The 25,281-nt window shown below is 33.3% G+C and overlaps 1 protein-coding gene across 10 annotated transcripts in view; it reads left to right on the top strand.

Moving 5' to 3' along the window:
- Positions 1-25,281, top strand: part of Lar (tyrosine-protein phosphatase Lar) — a 506,717-nt gene that overhangs the window by 357,095 nt on the left and 124,341 nt on the right. For all 10 annotated transcript variants that reach the window (XM_015317927.2, XM_089174791.1, XM_089174795.1 and 7 more), the window contains 2 exons: positions 5,158-5,289; positions 8,176-8,334. In XM_015317927.2, the coding sequence (XP_015173413.1) occupies positions 5,158-5,289; positions 8,176-8,334 (291 nt within the window). The remainder of the gene's footprint in view (positions 1-5,157; positions 5,290-8,175; positions 8,335-25,281) is intronic.

The following is a 25,281-nucleotide window of genomic DNA, read 5'->3' on the forward strand; positions in this document are numbered from 1 at the left end:
TTTTTTTTTGTTGCATAAATATCCAAGACATTCATATATATATCATCTTTCTCTCTCTTTTTTTTTTCTATTTTAAATATATACATATATATAATTTTCTTATCAATTATCATATTCGTAAATTTCATTAGATTCATTGCATAATTAAAAAGTATCATTATAATTTCATATACGTGTTTTACATATTTTATGAAATTTTATTATAATAAGTTCTATTAACGTTATATACATTTGTCGTTGCTATCGTCCGTGGTTCCACCCCTTTTACTTTCTCGTATATTTCAACCGTTCGTCTGGAGAATACGTCTGAAAATGGTGGGACATTCATTTTACGGAATGCAAGCGACGGCATGCCTCGCGTTTCGCAATCTAATTTTCCTTGGCGTTTAATCTTTGTGTACACTCCGAGTTGTCCTTTTACCAGCACTTTTCCTATTCGCTCTCGTTCATCCTCTCTCTTTCTCTCTTTGCTTTCATTCTCATTCTCTTTTTCTGTTTTTCTTTTTTTTTCTGCGTCTTTGCCTAAAGTAACACTGGCACGTGCGTTACCTTTTTCAAAGACTTTGACTATTTTTCGTTTTTCTATTCGTTCATTTCCCCCAACCCCCTTCCCACCCTAATCTTACTAACACCATCCTTTTCTATCCAATAACCTAACTACCCCCAATCCTCATTCCACTGTAACCTTTAACGCAATATCAAACACATACACTAAAACACACAAACAAAGTGCAACGTGTATCTTGAAACGATTATTTTCAAATCGTTAATAATTAATTTCAATAAACGAAACTATACCGATACCATCAAAAACAAATTTGGTATCCATACATAATGGATGCATATCTATGTATCAAGGCGACTTTTAATGAGTGGAATTATCATTCGGAATGTAATTCCCTGATTTAATTCGGCGTTTCACGTTTCCTCTACCATTCGATTCCATTTGTATTCCACTCGTTCTCGTTTTATTATTCGAGACTCGTAGATCAACAAGGGATTGTAGATCCTATTACCGCTTTCATCCTGTCCTTCTTTATATCTCTCTTGGTTCTATAACTGAGAATATTATTATTAAATTATTATTATTATTATTATTATTATTATTATTATTATTATTATTATTATTTTTCAAAAGGAATGTTTACATTTATTTTTCTTTCTATTTTTTTATTATTTCTCCGTTCGTTCGTCTTTACGAAAAAGAAGTTTCTTCAGAAAGAAAGAAAAGAATCGTTCTAGTTCGCTTTTTATTTAACGATGATGATACGTAGTAATAATACTCCAATACTTTCTATTATCGCACACAACCTCTGATAAAAGTATCTTGTGGCAAAGTAGACGATCGGAAAATTGTTACGCTTTGGGAACATACCGTGACCCTGTTCTTTCAACGATATAGCAACATTTTAACGAGCATAGAGCTTGACCTCGATCTTTCTCTCTCTCTCTCTCTCTCTCTCTCTCTCTCTCTCTCTCTTATTCGTTCACTCTCGTGTTCTCTCTTCTGTAGCTCATGCTAGTAGCGTGGTCTTACTCCATAAAGGATTCTCCGTAATGTCGAAAGAGTCTTCGAAGCTATTTAGAACGAAATGGCTCGATCGAGGCCGTGCAACCAACCAACCAACCAACCAACCAACCTACGAGCTCACGCCATTACACCACGTCGAAATTTTCGAAAATGAGTTTTATCGTCCCTCTCACCTTTTACCAGCCATACTCTAGTACTACTTTCATAATAGAAGACAAACTTAGTATGATTTTTTTAAAAACCTTTATATACTTCTACTCACATAGGCTAAATACTATACAGTCCAATTCTAAGTATCGAACTCGAAAATAATTCATTTCTCGTCGTCCTGCAAAATCGATTAGCTTTAAAGAGCTCCCATCGCCCACTTCCCTTCCATTCTCCATCTTCGTTTATTCGTTCGTTCAATTTCATTTCGAAACAATCGTCATATCGTTTTCGTAGCCTTGTCAAAAATTCACGAGAATGGATAGAATTTGGTAGAATCGAATATGAGAGAGAGAAAGAAGATATTTTCTTCGTTAAATTTAATAGCTTTAGTTTATTTATCAAATAAATAGTATCATTGATAGAGATTTTGTTGTTCTCTTCTTTTTTTTTTATTTTTTATTTATTTTTTTACTTTTCTTTATTTTAGCACATCCGATTCAATAAATTTCCTGATCATTGACTATATTTCTCTATATCCAAGCTTTTAAGGGAAACGAACGTGTAGAATAAATGTAATCGACTAATGGACTTGTTGCGAACGAATGGCAACAATTTGTTCGAACGCACAATGCACATTTTCCCTCTCACTCTCTCTCTTTTTCTCTCTCTCTTTCTCTCTTTCTACAGAGAAGTATATAATTTTCCGTCGAACACGATTCAATCAAAAATTATAAACGTTGTCTGAATGGATATGAATAATATTTAGCTTATTTCGAAAATGTAGCTCATCGATTCTCGCGGTCCATGGGTTGGTTCGTGTAACGAACGTATTTCATAAATCACGTAACGTATGATCTAACGTAAATGATCCATAGATCTAAACGGATATAGTTATTGAATTTTCTGTTCGATAATATTGTTAAATTTTCACGAATTTTCGACGTATAGTTCGTCCTATCATTCTCTCTCTCTGTCTTTCTCTTACTTTCCTTATACATAATAGAAATATTTTTGTTCTTTCAAATCTATCTGAGGAAACTTCTAATTAAAACATGGATATCCTTTCTCAAAAGATAATTAATTTTCCGATTGTCAAAATTTATCTCTCCTCTAAAGACAAATTTCGAAAAATCATCTATTTAAAATGATCTCAAATGAGACGGTTAATCAAGAATTATCCTTTTTCCTTTTTTTCCTAACCGAAAAAAGGAACAATAAATTATAGAACGGATTTTATTTGCTCGAAAAGCAAGTAGACGATTCTTACGGTAATAAGGTAACAACCCAGAATACGCTTTATAGCGTCTCAAAGGTATTTTCAATCAAATCTACTCGATTTATTTTTCACCGTTCACGTGCAACAATGATAGAAAGAAAATTGAATGTATCCTAAATGATACGATGGATCGTTCGAGAATTATCTTCTTCTTCTACTTCTTTTTTTTTTTTTATTAAATCGAATTTAAACAAGAATAGAAGAAGAAGAAGAAGAAGAACCATAAAACAGATTTTATTTGTTCGAAAAAAGCAAGTAGACGATTCTTACGATAGGAGGACAACCCCACCAAGACGCTTTATGGTGTCTCGAAGGTATTTTTAATGACATCGAGTCGATCTATTTTTCACAGATACGTGAAACATAGAAGAAGAAAAAGAAGTAGAAAGAAAGAAAGAAAGAACTTTAGAAAATAGAAAAAAGAGGGATATCTACTACATAGAATTTGACGTTAGAGTGAATTCGAAGCGCGAGAATCGTTGATATAAAACTGTTCTTTCAGCACTTCGCACTGGGAATCACGTTTTATTATCATCCATTATCCTGAAGCGGGAGCCAAACAATAAAATCCTTTCGCGGTGTTCCATTGTGAAACGAAATGGAGATAAAGAGAGAAACAGAAAGAGAAAGCAAAAGAGAGTGAGAGAGAGAAAGTAGAGAGTATTCGACAATAAAGTGATGAGATAAAAAGCGTATACACACATCCAACAAACTGAGGCAACAAGCTAGAACGCTTGCCTGCTTGCTTTTCTCTTCATTCGTGGTGTGTGGATATGCTTCACGAATATTCATTTAAGCGGCCACTATGCGGAAAAGTGTTCATAAACGGCGGGCGCGCCCATCGATTTCGGTACCTCACCCCTCACCACAACTTTCGAGACCAATTTAGTACTTTGCTTGCTAGTCTCGCTCCAGATACCAATATCTTTCCTCTTTTTATCCTTCCACCCACACCCAAACTACCTTATCACCCCTTTTTTTTCTCTAGATCCTTTTTTTTTTACTCTCTTTGTGTTGTTTCCTTTTTTACCTGTTTCTCTCTATCTCTTTCTTACACACACACACACACATACATACGTACAAACAACAAACAAACAAGCGTGTATATATATAGATTGAAACCAACCGTATCTCTTTCTCTTTCTATCTTTATTTCTTGGTAGTTTCGTGACTGTTAAGAGGGGTGGTTGTCGAGGGGGATGGAAACCAGCCCAGTCCTGACAAAGGATGGCGTCGCGTTCATCCATCTTGCCGCGGCCGTCTCTTTATTCGTGGGTAAAAGCGTGGCGAGGTAGTTTGGACTTTCCGCCGCACTAAATCCGACTAATTTCGCTCACCGTCAGGTAGAAAGAGAGAGAGAAAAAGAGAAAGAGGTGGGCCAACGGTGAGTAGCCACCGCGTCCGGGCCAGGCCAGGCTATGTGTTGTCCGGCGTCGATAAAATCGTCTCTCTGTCTGGCTTCGTCCTTCCAAACGATTCGAGGATCGATTTTTGAAGCCGCGTCTCGTTTCATCGATTAACGTGTCAATCGCGATGCCTACATGCGTGTACACCAAGAGCCAATTTTCTGACTCCTACCTATCGTCGCTGTGGTTGAAAGGATTTTTTATTCATCCTTTTTTTATTTTTTTATTTATTTATTCTTCTTTTTTTGGGGGAGTTTTGGGGAAGCTTATAAAAGATATATGTATGTATATGAACCACACCATAGATACAGATACCGATATATTCCTTTTTTTTCTCTCTTTTTTTATTTTTTTTTTTTTATATATATATACACTCTTTTAATTCGTTTATTTTATTTATCATTCTGTGGGTACAAAGTATACATTGAAATGTTAACAAGAGTGTGTTAAATTTAATTTAAAATGTTAAAATTGATTCAAACTAACCGAGAGTATTTTCCTCTCTGTAAATAAGAAGATAGAATTTTAGGTTTATAATGATTGTTATATATGATTTTATTTTGCGCACACGTAAATCATCGTATATTACCGTCTCTTTTCTCATATTATAACGTATAATAAGTTCTTTACTATACGTTATTATATTATACTTATTATTATACTTATATGGTATTGTGTCGTATAATAAAAGGAAAAAATGGATATTTCAATAGTTATTAAGTTTTTCTCTTTTCATTTAAAATATCATTTCTAATCGAAGGTTTGTTTTTTTTTTGTTTATTCTTTGTTAACAGATCCACCGATGATCCTGGTGAAGCCTCAATCGCAGCAAGTTAAGGCAGGTGGAATTGCAAGTTTCTATTGCACGGCACAAGGAGCACCACCCCCGCAAATACACTGGAGAAAAAACGGCAAAAGAATTTCACGTAAGTCTACTCTTCTTCCTTACTTTACTTTTACCTTTTTTTTTTGACTGGACTGGAGAAGGGGAGAAGGAGGAGGAGGAGGAGGCTTTTTGCTCTGCCCATTCTTCGTAACTTTCGTTCGAAAGTGGTTCTTTCGAGCAACCATCGAACCACTCGTTTCTCAACTACCCCACATCCCCTTTTTCTCTTCCTCTTTCTGATCTTACCTTTTTTTTTTTTTTTTTTTTTACTTCGATCGAAGAAGCGTTGCAAATTCGCCATTGGAAATGAAACTTTTTGATAAAATCTTCGAAGAAGCTTCGAATGACGAAATGGACAACCGAAAAGTAATGGAAAGAGATGATTCAATGAAATTTTTACTTTCAAATAAATTAAGGAATTTTAAATTATCTTCTCGTCTTTTACCTTCTTTTATATTTAATCCTATCTTTTGGAATTTTACCAAGCATTGATCTTTCTCTTTCTTTCTCTCTCTCTCTTTTTCTTAGTGATAAATTCACGACAGATAGGAGAGAATATTTCACGAACAAGCCAGCAATCACTCCTCTCCCACTTCCTCTCTTTATTTAACAAGAGCACAAGGTGTCCCTTTCGAATTAGATTTTGCAGTTGTTTGCTAGTTCTTGCAAACCGGAATTTCGAACGAGAGGATGCAGGTGAGACGTGGCAGGTGTTGTTTCCATAAAATTTTTAAGACAGTCCCACGGTTAATTCTGACTAATTTTTTTTTTTTAATTTCTCTCATTCTTTTTCTTCTTTCTATTATACATATTTAACAAATTACGAACACACACAAACATAGAATAGGATAAAGAAATATCCTATTATATGTGTTATTTTGTTATGTATAGTAAGCATTATAATACGTATTTTGTTTCCACACAGGATATAAACATTTAATAATATATTTCTTACCCACACAAATGTTCATAAATACACATAATAATATACAAATGTGTGTGTTTAACATACTACGTAAGTAGTCTTATACTTACATACAAATTTGAATGTAAACATTAGCTTAAACCTTGCTACTATTCTATGTCGAAGTAAACAATAGATACGAGTCAGTTGCTCATGGGATTCTAAACAATACGAATCGATCCTAACGAAAGAGTATGTGCATATCTCTCTCTCGCTCTCTTTCTCTCCCGTTCTCTCATTGGTAGAAGTACGAGTTCCCTTGTAGTTCCAGTTTTGGTTCATTATTTTCAGGAGTCTCAGGAGTAGGTACTACGGATACGCTCAAATATTGATTTATCTGTATCGTTTCGAGTTACCGGTACTTTGGCTCGCCGCCGTGCCAACCGGTACACATTGAACACATTAAACACTACATAGATGTCAAGCACGTACAAGAGTTTCTCTAAAACGAACACACTATCGGTTCTACGAAATATATATATATATATATATATATATATATATATATATATATATATATATATATATATATATACATATATGTATATGCAACACATTCTCATTTCATCTCTTCAGTTAGTTTTAATAATCTCAAAGACGATTGATTATCGTCATGCTAAATTTGAAAGAGACAAATGTCAGAGAGAAATAGAAACTGTCGTTTTTAAAGGATTCGATGGTTATTTATTTATAAATTAATTTATCTGTTATAATGTATTGTATTAGATTTATTATATGTTTAATAGCGACACGTATTTTTGATTTTTTATTTACAATGATAAATATCGATCCTTGATTAATTTGAAATTTCTTAATTACGAGCCATTAGTTTGCCATATCCTTTTATACTTTTTTTCATAATTGTATCTATGGATTACATGAATATTACAAATAGGATTATCGATCGGTCATTAACGTAATAATGAATGCATATTTATATATTAATATAAGTTACTAATTTTTACATTCCTTTTCTTTTATTCTCGATTAACATTAATATTATATTTACATATATCTATTACACGAATTTTGCTCGTAGTATTATCGATCGTTAATAAACATCTATAACAAGTCTATCCTGCTAATAAACATATTGAATTTCCAATAGCAAATAATAATTATTGTGTTGGAAATTTCGAGTAAATAATTTTCATGTATTTGAATTTTTTTCTCATTAACACATACGTATATGTATACATATATAATCGATAATACGAATGTTATGCATAGAATTATCGATCGTTAACATCCATGTAAAGTCTATTATGGTAAAAACTAAGAGATTGTGGATTTAACGAGATTGGCCAAGAATATTCCAGCATGTTTCTATATCCCTCTCCCTCTCTCTTTCTACCTGGTTTGCTTGCAGAGTAACTGCCTTCGTACTAATCCTATGAGGATCATCGAAGGCTGGATAATCACGTGAAATCGCATTTGTCAATCCACTTATCGTATGCAGGCAAGCGAAGCAGTCGGCGGCAGCTCGGTCGTTAATCTCGTGGGAGGAAGATGATAGCTTGTAACTGCTTCGAAACCTTCTCCTGCAATCTTGTAGATCGTTCACCGGTTCGATCGGTTTAACTCGATCTTCATCGTCCCATTAATTTTATTTCCCAACATCTACACAATTCTCTTTTCTTCTTCGTTTCTTTATACTCTTCCCTTTCCCTAAACCTTTTGTCTTATTCTCTTTTTAAACTTTCACTTTTATTTTATTATGTTTTTTTTTCTGTCTTTCTATTTTTCTCAACTTTGTATCACCAATTCGTTGTCTCGTAAAGTATTTTTAGTTTTCGTATGAACAAAACCGTAAGAGATGTTTTAACGACACGACATACCTCGTTTATCATACACACATACATATATACATATATACACACATGTGTACGCATATAAACGGAACATCTTACTTATCGCTATACTTTATTTTCTTGACTCACGATCGTTTTACTACTGTCGCAGAATCCCAGTCACGATACCTCGTACATACCTACGAGCATGGAGCTTTGCTACGGATCGAACCTGTCAGAGCAGGACGAGACAGTGTCACATACGAATGCGTTGCAGAAAACGGAGTTGGCGATGCGGTATCTGCCGAGGCCCAACTCACCGTCTACGAAGGTAAGTCATTTATTTTTCAAAACTTTCATATAAAGAAAAATAACAAAATAAAAAAGAAATTCAAACATTAACAAAATCATTCCAATTGAAATCAAATATGTATGCTTTCTTTATTAATGAGTCTTTCAACAATAGTAAAGTAATTTATTTCTGTACTTGCAAAATGTTTCTAGGATAATATCTTATTTCATCTTTTTATCTTAACTATAATTATTTATAGTACGATAATTAATTAAAATAATTGCAAATGATTTCAATAAAAATATAATACAATGTGATTTTATTCTTGTTTATTAATGAAGCGTAATAAGATTTGCTTGTGTATTTTGATAATTTGTTTTCTCACCGGAAGAGCAGGGCAAGGGGGAGGGGGTGGGATGAAGGTGGAGGAAGGGATGTATTTTCTTTCTCTTTCTTCCTAAATATAACTCTATTCATTTGCATTCGTCTTCGTTTAATACAATTTTCTCCGGATGACATTATCTGACGGCTATTAACGTTATCAAGAGGCGGAAGCGTGTAAAGAGAAAGAGAAAGATAAAGATAGATAAATGGATAGATAAAGAAAGAGAGAGAGAGAGAGAGAGAGAAGATGAGTGAGAAAGGAAAGAAGGGCTTGAGCGAAGCCGGTGTTTAATATTTGAAAAGGGCTTTCGGAACAGCTGCCACCAGTTTAGGAGGGCTCAGCAGCAAGAGGCAAAAGGGAAACGTGAAGACTTCAACCGAAATTTCCGAGTTCCCTCTGGATTCTCAATGTGGATAACAGCTTTAAAACTGTTTACTGATTTAAGCCTCGTCTTTAAACGCTATTTCTCTCTCTCTCTCTCTCTCTCTTTTTCTTCTGAACACAATTTTGTATTGGATAATAGAACAGCTAGTCGCTGAATGAAATACTTAAAATCATCATTTTTCCTTAGTACTTATAATCAAAAATATTTGTTTAATTTTTAAATTATTAGTATTAAAATAAAACACACAAAAATAGTAATATTAAAAATTTTATATCAACGATTAGAATTTGATAAAAAGTTATGAAAGTATGTAAAATCTGGTAGAAAAATTTCGTGTTAAAATTGTTGTCATAGTTGTTAATATTTAGAAAATTACAATAGGATCATATTCTGAATCTTTTTAACTTGTACCATTTAAGCAATTCTTATGCTTCCTCTTTTTCATTCTCTCACTCTCTCATTCTCTCTTCGTTTCTTCTTTCGAGCTCTCCTTTCCTTTTGCTCGTTTTCTGTTTATATGGTAGAACGAGCAGCTTAATGGCCCTTAATGGAGAAGGAGGAAGAAGGAAGAAGGAAAAGCCATCTTTTTTTCTCTCTCTCTCTCTTTCTTTCTTCTTTCTTTCTCTCGACGCGCATCGAGAAAAAGCTTGGCCTCTCTCGCGGAAAGAATCTCTTAAACTTTTACGAAATGCCTTAATTGGCTCGGGCAGCTTTTTAATTCGATTCCAACTTCGCTTCGAGGGATATTTTTGCCCCGTTGTTTCTCGTCTTCCCCCTTTTTTCTTCTTCTTCTTTTCTTTTCTTTTCTTTTTTTTCGATACTACGGGGAAAAAGGATGATAACAAGCAAACGGAAAAAGAAGAAGTAGAAAAAAAATACGTCGAAAGTAAAAGGGAAGGAACAGAAGGAGGGTGGGAAAAATTTGTAAAAAAAAAAAAAAGAAAAAAAAATAAACAACATGGAAGAAAGAAAGGAAAGAAAGTAGAAATAAAACGTGAAAGGCAATCAACTATCGTTCCTGTTTTAGTTTAGTCGAATTTCCAATTTTTTTTTCCTACCTTTTTCTTCCCCCTCCTTATGTTACTCCCTTTTGTATTCCTCACCCCCTTCATCAACTCTCTTAACTCGCTTCTCTTTCCATTATCAATGCCAAGCATACTCTTGTCGATTTTCTTCTCTCTTTCTCTCTCTCACTCTCTTTCTCTCTCTTTTGACTTGTTTCTTCTTTTTTCTTTTTGGTACTTTTTCGCACTCCAGGATATTGAGAAATATCTCGTGTCAATGGCATTTTTTCCATCGAGCGGTACGGTTTCAGCTCGTAAATCACGGACACTCATTCGATTCTCTTTCGCGATTTCAATTTATTTGTTATAAAGCTGATGCCAGCCAGGTGAACGCATTCCCACAGGTGCGGTAATATGCCGTGGCTGTGTTTCAGGTGTGAGATCGTTATCTGAAATTTTCTCTTTCACTCTCTCTCTCTCTCTCTCTCTCCCTCAATTTTTATTATTCTCTCTACGCTTTTTTCCTCGCTTTTAATTTCGATCGACGCCTGTCGTCTATCTGTCGGCAGTGTTTCGCGAATCGATTTCCTCGTAGGATTTGACAAAGCTTCAAGAGATTAAAAAGCATCCTAGTGGCATTCGAAAAGTTTCCCAAAGTGATGCTGTGTACTCGTACTTTCGTTGCAATATTCACACGTAAAAAGAAAAAAAAAAAAAGAAAAAAAATGAGGGACAAAAAAAAAAGAAATTAATATCAAAAGACAATTTTTTTGTACCATTGTTGTTGCCAAATGAAACAAAATTTTTTGTTCGATTTATATATTTTTTTTTTTTTTATTCTTTTTTATCTTTTTATTATTTTTTTTTTTTTTTTTAAGTTTTCAAAATCTTCTTATATACTTATCCTTCCCAAACGGTATATTAAATACCATCTTAAGTTCTATTTTTGCATTCTTTTCAATTCCGAATAATATTCTGGGTTTAAATTTTTTTTACAAATTAATGAGAATAAATAGTTATAAGGATAAACGAGAGGATTATCTCGTAGGAGTACAATAAGCACGATCATGTAACCTCATTATTGAATGTACTACCTATCTATATCATCACATACCATGATAGTATAGCATACATATCAATGCCACGTCACTATAACGGGATAATGGGATTTATCGTTAACCGAAGCATGTAATGATACAACGAATGTGTAATGTACGTGTAACGAGAGATAGATAGATAAATAGATAGGTGGATAGATAGGTAGATAGATAGATAGATAAATAGTGTTGGAGAAAATAGAACAAGTTTGATCATAATTAATAATCGATCTATAATTATTTTTATTATTTATGTTATTATCCACATGATCGCTCATCAGTTTTATTTCAAAAACAAATTTATACAACTACATACTCACTCCTATGTCTCAAATTATGTTAAACATTTCTAAAATAATTTCACCATAATTTAGAACAAAATAAAAAGTTTTGCATACGCTATTAATAATTATTTAAAACATTTTGAGATTTATTTTTTCTTATTCGTCTTTTTATTCGTTCATCCCTCTCTTTCTCTATTTATTTTCTCTTGTTTTCGTTATACTCAGATTGCTACCATCAAATATCGTTTAATCCTCGCTTTTGCACCCTCACAAAAGAGAAAGAGAGGGAAAGAATGAGAGAGTAATTTTTGTCGATCGAACGAACACAGTTTTGCAACGTGATCACAACGTTCGACTTTCGTTCAAATTCACCAACACCATCACTACTAAACACCATAACCCACCATAAACACGTAGGTTCAATGTCAACGAGCCGCTAGATTTCAACGACCCCTGATGCAAAATATATATAGGGGTCCGCGTATTTTGATCACGATAACGTGGAAGATTTTATCTTTTCGTAGTTTCGAGATAACCTGTGACTCTTCTACAATTCTTCCTACGTTTTATTTTCCCTAACAATTTTACGTTCGTTCGTTCGTTTGTTCGTTCATTCGTAAAAATTTGATATCTGAAATAAAACGTAAAAAGTTTTATCGAATAATTCGAAATAATCATCAAGGAAATAATAATTACCATATTTCCATAATAATATTCCATGCTTTAATATCAATCAAATTAACATAAATTCCTTCTTCTCGTTATTTATCGTAAAGATATTTTTAATTTTTGTCTGAATATAATCGCATTTAAAAATATTTTTATACTTTAATATTTACGAATACAACAAACTAACTACCATAAAAACAAAATATTAATTATAATCAAAAAATGTTCTTCTATTCGCATAATAATTAACTTGCATAAACGTTTATCTAACTTTTATCCATCGTCTTACAATATCACATTACGTTTCGTTTAAAACGTACGAATTTTACAGTAGTAGCATTAACCACTAAGACACCAAAGTAGTTTCAAGTAAATTAATCGGTCAAGGCAGTACCAAGCTGTTATTCGAATACACCCCCTTCCCTTTCACCCCCTTTTCTCTATATTTTTTTTCTCTTTCTCTCTAGAGAGACGTCCCCTTCTTCGAGATATATAAAAAAAAAAAAATAGGTAGGGCTTATACGCAAAGCACAAGTTACACGAGTCGTTGGTAGAAACGACAGAGAAATAAGAATCAGCGGTCATTACGGGAAACGTCGGTGCAGAATTTTCATGGAATCTTTTTCCAAGAGCGAACTTTTTTTTTCCTCCCACAACCACCAACCTCTCCTCTCTCCTTTCTCCTCTCTCTCTCTCTCTCTCTCTCCTTCTCTTTCTGTTTCTGTTTCTTTTTTCTACTCTTTTGAATTTCTTTTCATTCCAACGTTACGCTTTTGCCTGTAAAAATCTGAAAACCATTTGCCGGTACGCGAAAGAGGCCACGGTTATCCCACGATGCCCCTCTCTCCTCCTCCTCCTCCTTCTCTTCCTCATTCCCTCCTCCTTTTACTCTTTTTTTACTCTCTCTTTTTCTCTCTTACCTCCTACTCTTGTTATCGTAGCAAGTTTATCTCGACCGTTTCTACTTCCTATAAACGCGTGCACGCGAGAAGTCATGAAGGATAAAGCGAGCACAACCCCATGGTAACCACTGAGGAGATCGTTACGATTCGTATGCTTTCTTTCTTTCTTTTTCTTCTTTTTTTTTCTTCTTTTATATTTTTTTTTTTTTTTTTATTTTCTACTAAGACCACAAAATGTAGATTATTTTCTAGAAATTCCTTCGAAAAAGATAGGCGGAGTAAAATATACCCGGTTTCCAAATTTAACCACGAATTTTCTCTTAATTCTTTAAGATATTTTCATCAAGAATTTGCGTATTATTTTAGATAAAAGAACAAGTTAAAAGAATAAAAAATAATTTAAAAAAATGGAAAAAGATTGAAAGAAAGTTCGACGATGTTCATTGCGATATTATTAGGCAAGTCACATTTTCGGGATTCACGGAATCGTTGCATCGGTTGATGCTACTTTGAAAAGAAGTTAGGAGTGGAAAGGGGGAAGGGGGATAGCCATGGTTGAGATCGGATAACGTTATGGTTAAAGGATTCCTCGAAATACCGATTGCCCTCTTCACCGAAGTGAAAATTCGCTGAGCTTGGACGAAGATGCGATAGCGCGATGAAAAGTTATTTTTTCTTTCTTTCTTTCTTTCTTTCGAGCACAGAAAACTTTTAGATAAAGAGAACAAGGTTATATATATATATATATATAGGATAAACCTTTTTTTCTTTTTTCCATTTCTAATGTAAGATTCTTTCCTTTCTATTATTTTTTTTTATTTTCTTTTTTTTTTTGCTTTTCATCAGTAGTAAAAAAAAAAACGTCGATTCAGCGTTCTCTCCTTCGTTGCTTCTATTATTTTTCGACTAATCACTTTTAACTATTTTCTTATCCACATCCATCTTTTTTTCTTCTTTTTTTTTTTACTTTTTTATTCTTTTATATTATTTTTTTTTTTTTTATCGATCGAAACATTGAAAGATTTCAAACAAAACTTCTTTTTCTTTTTTCTTTTTCAACGATCCCAATACTTATTCTTAATATTTTTACCATTCGCTATAAGAACTCCATTTCTTTTACTTATCAATAGAACGAGGGAGTGGGGAGTAGGATGGGGAAGGTGAAAAGAGATAGGAGAAGTCGAATTTCATTGGACGGATTTATTTAGTGAGAAAAGTTCTATTCCTCCTTTTTTTTTTTTTACTCGCGCGAAATCACTTTCCTGAAAAATATATATATATATATTTTGTTTGTTATCTATGTAAGTGTAGAGAGAGGGGGAGGAGTAGGAGGGGGTTGTATGGATAGGTATATATTGGATAAAAGGCAAAGTTCGCGGTCGATCAGCATTCATGAATATATCAAAGTCCCGAGATAAATTGAACTTCTTCGAATATCCTTCGACATCGAGACTATATATATCCATATACTTCTACTCTCTCTCTCTCTCTTTAACCATTACCCTATCTTTTACCTACCCTAATTTCAACTTTCGACGAAGACCAAATGAAATTTTCACGAGGACTAAGAGGACTTTTCGCTTACTTGTTTTTCACCAATTCTAGGAGACCAGAACTATTTCTCACCAAAAGTATTCACGGATAGTTCAACTATTTGGTTCTATATATTTTTTTTCTTGTAATAATCTCACGACAGAAATTACATTTGTGACGATAATTATAATAAGATGATTTGTATCAATTATTAATTTATTTTATGATTTATCTTACGATATTAATAATTGTATAATTAATTACATAAAAAAGAAAATCATTTTGTTGTAATAGAAAAGAAACAAATAGAAAGAGAAATTTTGTGAAATATCGAATAAGAGGAAAAAACAAAATCAAAGACAAATAAATAAAAGAATGGCTCTTCAATTTTACTATTTTTTTTCTCGTTCTTTACTATGTCCACTGTCATAATTAGCGGCACATTTATGTAATATCAAAGTTAAAGGATAAAAACAACATTTTTCAACAAAAATTTCTATGATATTCTGAAAATGCAACATAAAAAAAGCAAATAAATACAAAAAGAAAAGAAAAAAAGAAACAACGAAGGAAGAAAAGAGAAGGGTGGAAAGTAGGGTGGGTGGGAGTAAAGGAGGGAGACTATATACGTAGAGAGAGATACTTTCTCGAATTATACAGTGCGCATGCTTAATCACGAATAAAGGTACTCGCCGAGTGAAAAATGCAAAGGTAGGGTGTATAGTCGCGCGGCTTAGCACCGTTACCGAAAGGTAAACTTGCAAAGGTGTATGTGTGCGTGTATATGTTTTAGCATTGTGTGGGTTACGGAACACGAAGAGAGGACAATATTTACACCACTCGAGTAAAAAAGAGTACGAACGGGATTTTTCTATCTCTCTCTCTCTCTTTTTCTCATTCGCTCTTTCTCTTTCTCTTTCTCTTTCTTTTTCTATCTTTTTGTATCTATTTTTCTCTTTTCAAAAAGTATACCGGGGGACACCTCTGCACATTGTTTCACGCGCCAGCTGTTTTCCTCTTATTTCTACGTTCTTTGTTTGTTCTTCGATTTTTCCTCCGGCTATGTTGGAAAACACCATTCTGTATCCTCTAGCTCGTGTCTCTACACCTTTTTCACATCGTTTCGTTGTTTGATCGAACGAAAGGTAACAGTTAAAACCTAGACACAGATGGATGGATAGATAGATAGATAGTTACGAAGATACGAAGGTACGAAGGTACGTAGGTAGGTAGGTAGATACGAAAGTACCATCGAGTAAGGGACTATTTCATCTAAGTTTCGAAACTCAAGAAAACTTTCGAGGACGAAAATTAAAGGCTTCACGTGAAGCCCTAGAGAGACGAAGAGAAACAGAAACATTAACAGAGAGAGAAAGAGAGAAAGGGAAACCAATTGAAACAGTTTCGGACCTTGAAATTGGAGAAAGACGGAAAGTAACATTTTAGGACGGTCAAACGAGAATATCCCAACTCTCTCTCCCTTTCTCTGAGTACCTGTATAGGTTTTCAGTATACAATTAACTTGACTGTAAGGATAATAGGTGTCTTTACCTTTGGAATCCTTGTAAAAAGCGATACTCTCGTCTTCTCCTTTCAATAGAATCCCTTTTAGTCTATTTTATCATAGAAGGAAATACTCTTATCTAAGGTTCTGTTTATATAGAAAATTAAGAAAAAATATTATAGTCCAACTGATAAATGATAGGAAAGAAATAATTTGATATACTCTCTACTCAGATTTCGTAAAAACTATGTTTGTTAGTTTCTTCTCCATGGAATGGGGGAATCAAAAAGAAAAAAAAGTAGAAGAAGAGGATAGCAAGCTCTTAAAGCTTTGCGAACGATTACTGATAGCATAGAGAGTCTCCAAAGACTCGTTGTAAGAACGTGAAATGAAATCGTTCGGAAAGGAACTTGGAAAAAAAGTAATAGCGAAAGTAGAAGAAGAAGAAGAAAAAAAAAATATGAAGAAGTACTCCTTGTTTGAGATTCGGTAGTTCCAACTATATATAGATTCTACGTTGGAAGTGAAAAAGGGCGACGAAAAGGGGCAGGATTAACAAGAAGAGAGAACCCTGAGCAACGGTGAACTGCAAAGAAATGTCCAAGTACACAAGAGAGAGAAGGTTTATATATCTTTACGCGAAACCGGGCTGAAACCCTTCGCCGATTAAAGGCTAATCCGGGATGAAAAAGCGAAAGCAAAAGTTTCCAACTGCTAAAGAAAAAGAGAAAGAGAAATTTTGTGTGTGTGTGTGTATGTATGTATGTATTGGTGTGTAGAAGAAGAGGAACGTCATACACGAACAAGTTATTCGTGAACGAGCTAGTCGTAAGAAAGAAAAAGAAAAAAGATAGGAAGAGTCAACTTATTTGAAACGTGAGGAAGGTGAATCAGTACGATAGCATGGAAACAACGAGAAGAAAGGAGAAAAAAGAGAGAGAAAGAGAAAGAAGGATGATCCCCTGGCATGGAATTTAATTCGGCTGAAAAAGCGGTGCCTTAATTAGCAATTAATTGGCACATAAATTAACTGTGAATTTTCACCCGAGTCTCTCTCTCTCTCTCTCTCTCTCTCTCTCTCTTTCTCTGTCTTTTACTTTCTTTTTCTTTCTCATTTTATCACTCTTTAACTTTTCTCTTTCTCTTTTCTCTTCTCTTTCTCAAACTTTCCCCCTCTTGTTCTTGTCTTTTTCTCTTTCCTTCGTTGGTTTTTTTTTTATTTTTTGTTCCACCACTCCGGGACCATCCAGGACAGAGATAAGAACGGCAGCGCAACTATTTCAGCAATCTAACTTTCTCGCGGACTTTGAGAGAATTTCTAACCCTTAAGGCATCCACCGTTACTCTCTCTCTCTCTCTCTCTCTCTCTCTCTCTCTCTCTCTCTCTCCATCGTTCTTTTTTTACATCCTCTTTTTTTATGTCTGTCTGTCTCTCTCCCTCTTTCTTCATTTCTTACAACTCATTCTTTTTCCATTCACATCTCACATCTTTCTAAATAAATATTTTTATTCTCAAATTAAAGTTATAAATAACAAACTAAATTGTTGTATAATATGCTATAGAAATATCAAAAAATATTAACAAAATTTATCTCCAATTTTTTATTTAACAATAACACTGAAAGATCTACTATGACCTGAAGGAGGATTATTTTTTTTTCATATCACATACTGTAATATACAAACTACTCTTATGAACGGTATATACCCTTAAGCTTCAGCCTTGGTTAAAAGTATACGTAAAAGCAAGATGTTTGACGAACAAAAGTATGAATGAAAAGAAAAGAAAGAGAGAGAGAGAGAAATATAAGAACGTAATCGTTTGACTAGAAGTCTTTTAGAGCTTTTAAGAAAAGCTACTAGTAGTACCTTTTGAAAAAAAGAACATGACCAATCCTTTATTGAAGAGTTGTGCAATTTTTCTCTATCGAAGGGGTACTAACCTACCACCGACCTATCCCTTCATTTCTTTTCCCTTATTCTACCATTCTCATACCATTCTTTGTTGAACTTATTTCCCCTTTTTCCTCTTCTTCTTCATTTTTCTTTTTATTCTTCTGTCTGAACTATTACTGACACTACTACTACTACTACTACTGCTGTTACTACTTTTCATCGGTCAGACATACGACCATTTTCCATGGACTTACCACGAAATGGTTTTATGATTTCATGCTCCATTTCGGCCAGTTTTCGTCGATCTTTTCGATTTTCATCTTTGTGTACTTTTCCTTACCTTTTCGTGTGTTCCCTTTTTATCTTTTTTTTTTCTTCTTATATTATAAATGTTTTTTTTTCTTTCTACCATTCCTTTGGTTCATACACACATTCACTCAAAAGACACGTACACGTTCACTTTTTTTTTTACCTTAGTTGTTGGTTTTCCATAGAGGAAAAAAAATATAATACACAAAAGCCGTCCGACCAACCAAAACCGACCAACCAACCAACCAACAACCCCTTGAATTTTTCGCGAGCCTCCTGGCCACTCTATTACAATTTCACATTCGTGTTTATATTTATAATGTTCTTTTGACCCTTTTTACCAAGACGAATAGGACCTTTTTTATACGCGAGACCTTACCTTACGAAAAAGCTTTTCTCGAATACTTTCTTTACAGGAAAGAAAATCTTGACCTTTTCTTTAGATTTTTTTTCTTCTTAAGATTCGAGAACTTTATATGCTTGTCTTTTCTTTTTTTTTTTCTTTTTCATTACTATATTCTACGTACACTCGGTCACGCCTATTAAATTTACATATAAGTTACATTTAATTTATTCAAAACATTTATTGCATGCATAAAAAGATTATACAGACACATACACGTACACACACAGATAAAATAATTATCTCTTACATTCCTCGGATTTTTTATTTCGTGCCAATTAGTTGGCAACGTAATACAACAATTTTGTAATTTTTTTTACAATTAGATATTTATTAAAAGAACGTGTGCATTAAACTAAAGAGGTGTTACTGATAATTATTCATCGAAATTATTTATATTTAAAGATCATATATAAAAAGAAAAACAAAGATAATTAACCTTATTTTATTTTTAATAAAACATTAACATTCCATTAAAAAAAGAAAAAAGGAACAATATTTTCCAACTGATGTTTGTAATTAGAAAGTGCAAAGAAAGATGAGGTAATAAAGAAACGAATTGTAATGAAAGACAAGTTTTGATGGATATACAACATAAGAATCATTTGTTAAAAAAGAAAGGAATAAAAAAACATATAAATATAAAAAGAGGGATTAGATATAAAAAAAAAAAAGAGATATCGAGTAAGTTTTATTTAGGGAATAGACACAGACAACGACGAACTACGTCGCATATTTTCTTCCATTTCATACTTGCCGGAAGCCAAACGTCTTTCGTAATTCCATTATCTCTTAGTCGAGATACTTCATAGACTCGTTAACTGATATTTCAAGCTCGGTAAGCACTCAGACCTCGTTCCAGTTTTCTCGATGATCGGATAGGAAGAAGTAGAAGAATAAGAAAACGAAGAAGAAGAAGAAGAAGAAGAAGAAAACGAAAAAAGAAGAAAAGTGGTGGGAAAGGAAATGGGGGGAAGGGGAGGAGAAGAAGGATAAGAGAAAGATAAAGAGAGAAAAAAAGAGAAAGAGAGAGAGAGAGAATTTGAAGCACTGTTTTCCAAAGACCATGCGGTCTAAAGGACGTCTTAATTGGAGATTTTCTCCCCCGTAATTACGTCTTCTCATCATCCTTCTCATCTTTTAATAAATTATTGAGTGTAGTGGTAGTCGCTGTTACGAGACGAACGTCGGATCGAAGTTGTTTGAAGTCTTCCCTTAATCCCCCTGCCCTTCTACCTTTCCCTATCACTCTCCGATCCCTCTCTCTCTCTCTTTCTCTTTCCTTTTATTTCTTTCTTTCATTCTCGAACGATGCGTTTCAAATGTTTCTTTAATAATTCAAAAAAAATATCCTTCTCTTGCACCACGCGTATCTTTTAAAAAAAAAAAAGCACAAATTCAAAAAAAAAATGACAGAACGATAATGATAATAATAATAATAAAAATAATAAATGAGTATTATAATTCTTAGTTATATTATTAATAACAGTGTTATTCTTTACGTCATAAAATTACATTATTCATAGCAAAGTCGCCTTTTGGGCCAATAAAGAAAGACCGTGCATAATCTTTGATTAAAGATAAGAAAGAAAAAGATAATATAATATTAGAAAAAAAAATAATAATAATACATGAGAGAAAGAGAGTGAGTGAAAAGTCTCGATGACGGAGTACCTAAGATTTGACTCTTAAGAAATTAGATAGCCCACCTTGGCTATCCTTTTTCCTTTCTTTCTCGTTTTCTTTCTAACCAACGAACGAACGAAGGTACGAGCGAATGCAGAGCCCTTTAACGCAAGGTTAAGTTGTCGAGAGTCGAAGATTAAAGTGCCTCGAGTTCGTAGGTCGTATAAGAGCTTACCCTCCTACTCTCCCTCCTTCCCTCCCTCCTTCCCTCCCCCCTCTATCCACCTTTTTCTACCTTCTTTCTTCTCCCTCTTTCCATCCTTTGGGAATTCTAATGACCGTTTTTCTCCTCCTCTTCCTCATCTTTCTCTTCCTCTCTCTCTCTCTCTCTCTCTCTTTCTATTCTTTTTCTTTTTATTTCTTCATCATCCTCTCTCAAGCAAATCTTTTCTTTTTTCTTTCTTATTTCATTCAAGCTTCGTTTATTTTCACGTTACCGAACGTATTTACCTATCTACTACTACTTTAAGACCAGATTTGACCTAAGCTCACGTTTTACTTCGTAGAATGTAAAACAATTCACCAAAGCGATATCAATTTTCTACTCTCGATATTGCCATAGTTGCTGCATTAATCATTTGGAAGTAAGGTGAATTTTCGTATTATTTTTATTTTTATTTTTCTCTTTACCTTTTCTCTTCGTATTTTTTTTTTCTTAATTCCTTTTTTATTGAAATTGTCATTAATTTTATCGATAACTTTTAACATCTTCCCTAGTAGCACAAAATATTGAAAAATATTGAATGCATGTGTATTTGATATTAAAAAGACATTAAAGCTCTTTTTAATATTTAAATTTAATTAATTAAATTTAATTATAATAAATTATTAAATTTAATATTAAATACACTTGTATTCAGTATTTTTCAATATTTTGTGCTACTAGGATTGTATCATATCAAATATTTTTTCTTAATTCTCCGAGCTTTTTCTTTCTCTTTTATATTAAATTATATCATGTAATTTTAAATCTAATTGATATTAAAGAAAAAAAATATTTACTTAAATGGATAGTGATATTTATCTCCTCCGTGGTTCTTTCTTTTTATTTTTATTAATATCGTTTATTATATTAGTATTAAATTTTTTATAATAGAGTGAAATCGTAGGAGGAATACACGTTTCCATTGTAAATTTATAATATTTTATATTTGCCTTTAATACAAAGCTTGAAAATTCTTATAAGCTGAAACCTTTTTTACTTTAACGTTATATTAAACTTTTAAATTGATATAAATTTGATTGCAATAGAACATTTCATATTATTAAAGAAATATAATTGTAATTTTCAAAAACGATAATAAAATTAATCTCTCAAAAGTATTTAATAGAAACGATGAAAGAAAAAAAAAAGAAAACAAGTAACAAATTAATTTTGAAAAGATTCCTTTGTTTTTTTTTTTTTTTGTTGGAATCGAATCTCTTTGAAAAAAAAAATAAAATTTTTTATTCAATTATTTAAATCCAATCGTAAGTAAATTTTATCTCATCTTATTCAATCCAAATTCTTCTCCTTTCTCTTACGTTTGCCAAAAATCCAAAACTACCAACGTAAAATAGTAGTACCGACAAAAAAAAAAGAAAATTAAACAAAAAATTTGCGTTTAGAAAAGAGAGAGAGAGAGAGAGAGAGAGAGAGAGAGAGAGAGAGATGCATCAAGGATCGATGGTTGTGCCAACCAAAACCAAGAGTTATTTTTCCTCTATCTCGTAGTCTAAAACTAGAAGAAAAGAAAGAGAGAGAAAGAGAGGGGTTGTTGGTATTTATAAAATTCATGAAGATCGAACGAGAAGAAACGTCGTCTAAGAAAAAGAAAAAGAAAGAGAGAAAAAAGAGAGAGAGAGAGAGAGGCGCCAGTAGAATAATGAAGCCGATATAAATCTCGTTTCTTCCTTGGAAGGCCGTCACAGTCGCTGCGAATCAGAGGAAATCGACCGGACGGAAGCTTCCCTAGCAGGAAGGGCAATTCGTCTCCTTTATTTCCGCCCGTAAAGACACGTTCCTTCTATCTTCTCTCTCTCTCTCTCTCTCTTTCTCACTACCATACTCCCCTTATTCTCTATCTTTCTTTTTCTTTCTCACGACATAGTTCTAATCTTCCCGCAGAAAGATTGACGGAGGAGTTGTTTCTCTCGTAGGAAACACTAAAGGGAACATTCAGAAACAAAAGGTCTCCTTCTCCTCTCCCTTCTCCTTTCCTACACCCACACACAAACGTATATTTATGTACATGTGACTTGTTTTTGTGTTAGTCTTGTGCTTATCCTTCTTCTTCTTCTTCTTCTCACTAAATTCTTATTTTTCTACGATCACTGGGTCTCGTTTCTCGCATTTCTTTTCGCGCGTGAGTTCCCAGTGCACGTCGGCAACAAGCGGGGACGGAAATAAATATGAAATTCCCTCGACAAAAGCTCTCCCCAAACCAAGTTTCCTTCTGTTAGCTAAGAAGAAGAAGAAGAAGAAAAAGAAGTGATGGAATAAAAACAAAAAGAATAAGAAAGAGAATAGAGAGATAAAGAGAAAGGAAAGAAAACAGAAGGTGAATGCTACTGGGGTAGTTAGGTAGGGGGTAGGTAGGGTAGATAGGTAGGGGTAGGTAGGGTAGAATGTCTCTGCATTCTCATACGTTGAAGGCGTCTCCAATCGAGTGGAAAATCCGGTTTTCCTGGGAATTAAGCAAGGAAGAAGCACGCAGGAGTAAAAGGTAAAAGGTTAAGGTAGAAATAAAAAAAAAAAAGATGAAAGTAACGAACAAAAAAATAAAATTAGAAAGAAAGAAATATATATATCTATATAAAAGGAAAGGAAAAGAAAAGGAAAGACGAAAGCTCTGCAAGTTACCACCGTCTTGGAAAAACTTGTAACCGCACGACTTCTTCATAGGTACACCACACCAAACCCTCTCCCCCTCTTTACTACCTCAACCTACCAAGAGAAAATTTTCCGTCCTTAGCGAGCTTTTGGGGACAAACTCACGCTGCTCGCGCGTCTGTCTCTGTTCGACCACTAACAAGAGTTTTAACTTTTCTAAGTTAAGGAGACCACAAGAAGATCTTGCTTGGTCGCGCACAAAACTTTATCGTGTAATAAAATATCGCGGAAATTTTCTACGATAAGGAGACGACCCCCTCCCTACCTCACCCTCTCTACCGCTGGACGAGAAGGACCGCTTCATCTTATTTTTTCTCTTAACCAACCCCCTTTTTTTGTTTCTTCTTTTTTTCCATTTAGTTGAACTATATTTTTAAAAATATTTTATACCAGGTATTTTATTGTAATTTTTTTTTAAATTTATAGTCGCAATATGTGAATATTTGTGTCAGTATAAATAATAATTTATCATTATTTATAATGAGGACACACATTTATAAACAAGATACTCTGTGATATTTTATTATAAGCGTTGGCCATCTATTTAAAATATGCAAAGTTTTTCGTAATTATCGGTGTAATACCGACCACTTTATTTATTATTGATATTTTAAATGCACAAATAATGACTAAAAATATTTAAAAAAGAATTAACAAGAAAAGAAAAATAATACAAATCTCTACTAAATATCATCATTTTATTCTTTTCTTTTTATTGTATATTTTATTTTCAATTATATTTTTATTCCATTAATTATACTTAATTTTCTTCAATATCGAATACATTTTATATTATAAATATATTATATATATATATATAAATTTACCATGAAAATTACTCGATAAAGTTTTACTTTGATTCTCATCCATTTACGATTCAATTATTTACGATTCGACCAGACTAGTATCATCATATAATGGATTTCGAAGTAACAAATCAAAGGATTATCATCGAGAGGCTTCTACTCGTAACTGCTTATCATTGATGCTTTATGCGTTGAACGGATTGTGTTCACACACAGCACAAATTTTAATAAAAATAACATCGGGGGAAAATGTAGAAAGGCTCATGCGAGAGTCTTCTTTCTCAGTGATTACTATTACTACTACTACTTTTACTAATACTACTACTGCTACTGTTACTACGCTTATTAACGGCATTAAAATATGCGAACGCGCGTTAAATCCCACACCGTACTACTCTCAACTAGACTGCAAGTACTCTTGGTATTATATATTTGACCGTGATTTTAAACCGCAAAGCGAGAATATGCGAGATACAAAACGTGTTGAATTACAAATAACAAATTCAACAGCGCGAGAGTACGAAACATTCTCTACACGTGTTTGTTAACTACGTACACGCATATATATGTATATATATACACATTGTTTATTTGAATGTATATAATATAAAAATACATATATATATATATATTTATTTATATGCACTTATATAGTCACGCATAGAATATATTTTGGACGACCATAAAAGTCATATTAAAATTTCATATACATTTTCTCTATCCTTCTCTCTCTCTCTCTCTTTTTGTTTTATTTGATTTTTTTGTTCTCTCTCTCTCTCTCTCTCTCTTTCTCTCTCTCTCTCTCTCTTTCTCTGCAAGCCTTGGAACGAAATTCTCATCCGAAGTCCGAGCTATCCATACGTTCGCGCTTGAACGCAATCGATAATTAATATTTCACGCGAATTGTTTACTCATTCGGATATTATTTGCACGAGAGTTGTGCAATGTAAATTAATCGGAAGAGCTCGATCCGGTTGTGTCATTGGTTGCGACGAAATCGTTCGAATTTTCATAGCCGCTTCCTACTAGCATCATCCAGTATTCCCTTGATATCATCTACTATTCTCTCTAATTTCAACGTTATACGCTTTCACGTTGTACTTTCCTATCTTGTTCGTGTAATTCATAAACGCTATTTACGTTTATTTGTAATTACATAAATGCCCATCACTAAAACAAAACAAAAAATTAACAAAATAATATAAAACAACAAATTGACATGTTTTGAACATCAACAACCAAAAATTATTA

Source organism: Polistes dominula, unplaced genomic scaffold (assembly GCF_049000335.1).
Source record: "Polistes dominula isolate Pdom_NZ unplaced genomic scaffold, Pdom_raw_medaka contig_16, whole genome shotgun sequence".
Taxonomy (NCBI): domain Eukaryota; kingdom Metazoa; phylum Arthropoda; class Insecta; order Hymenoptera; family Vespidae; genus Polistes; species Polistes dominula.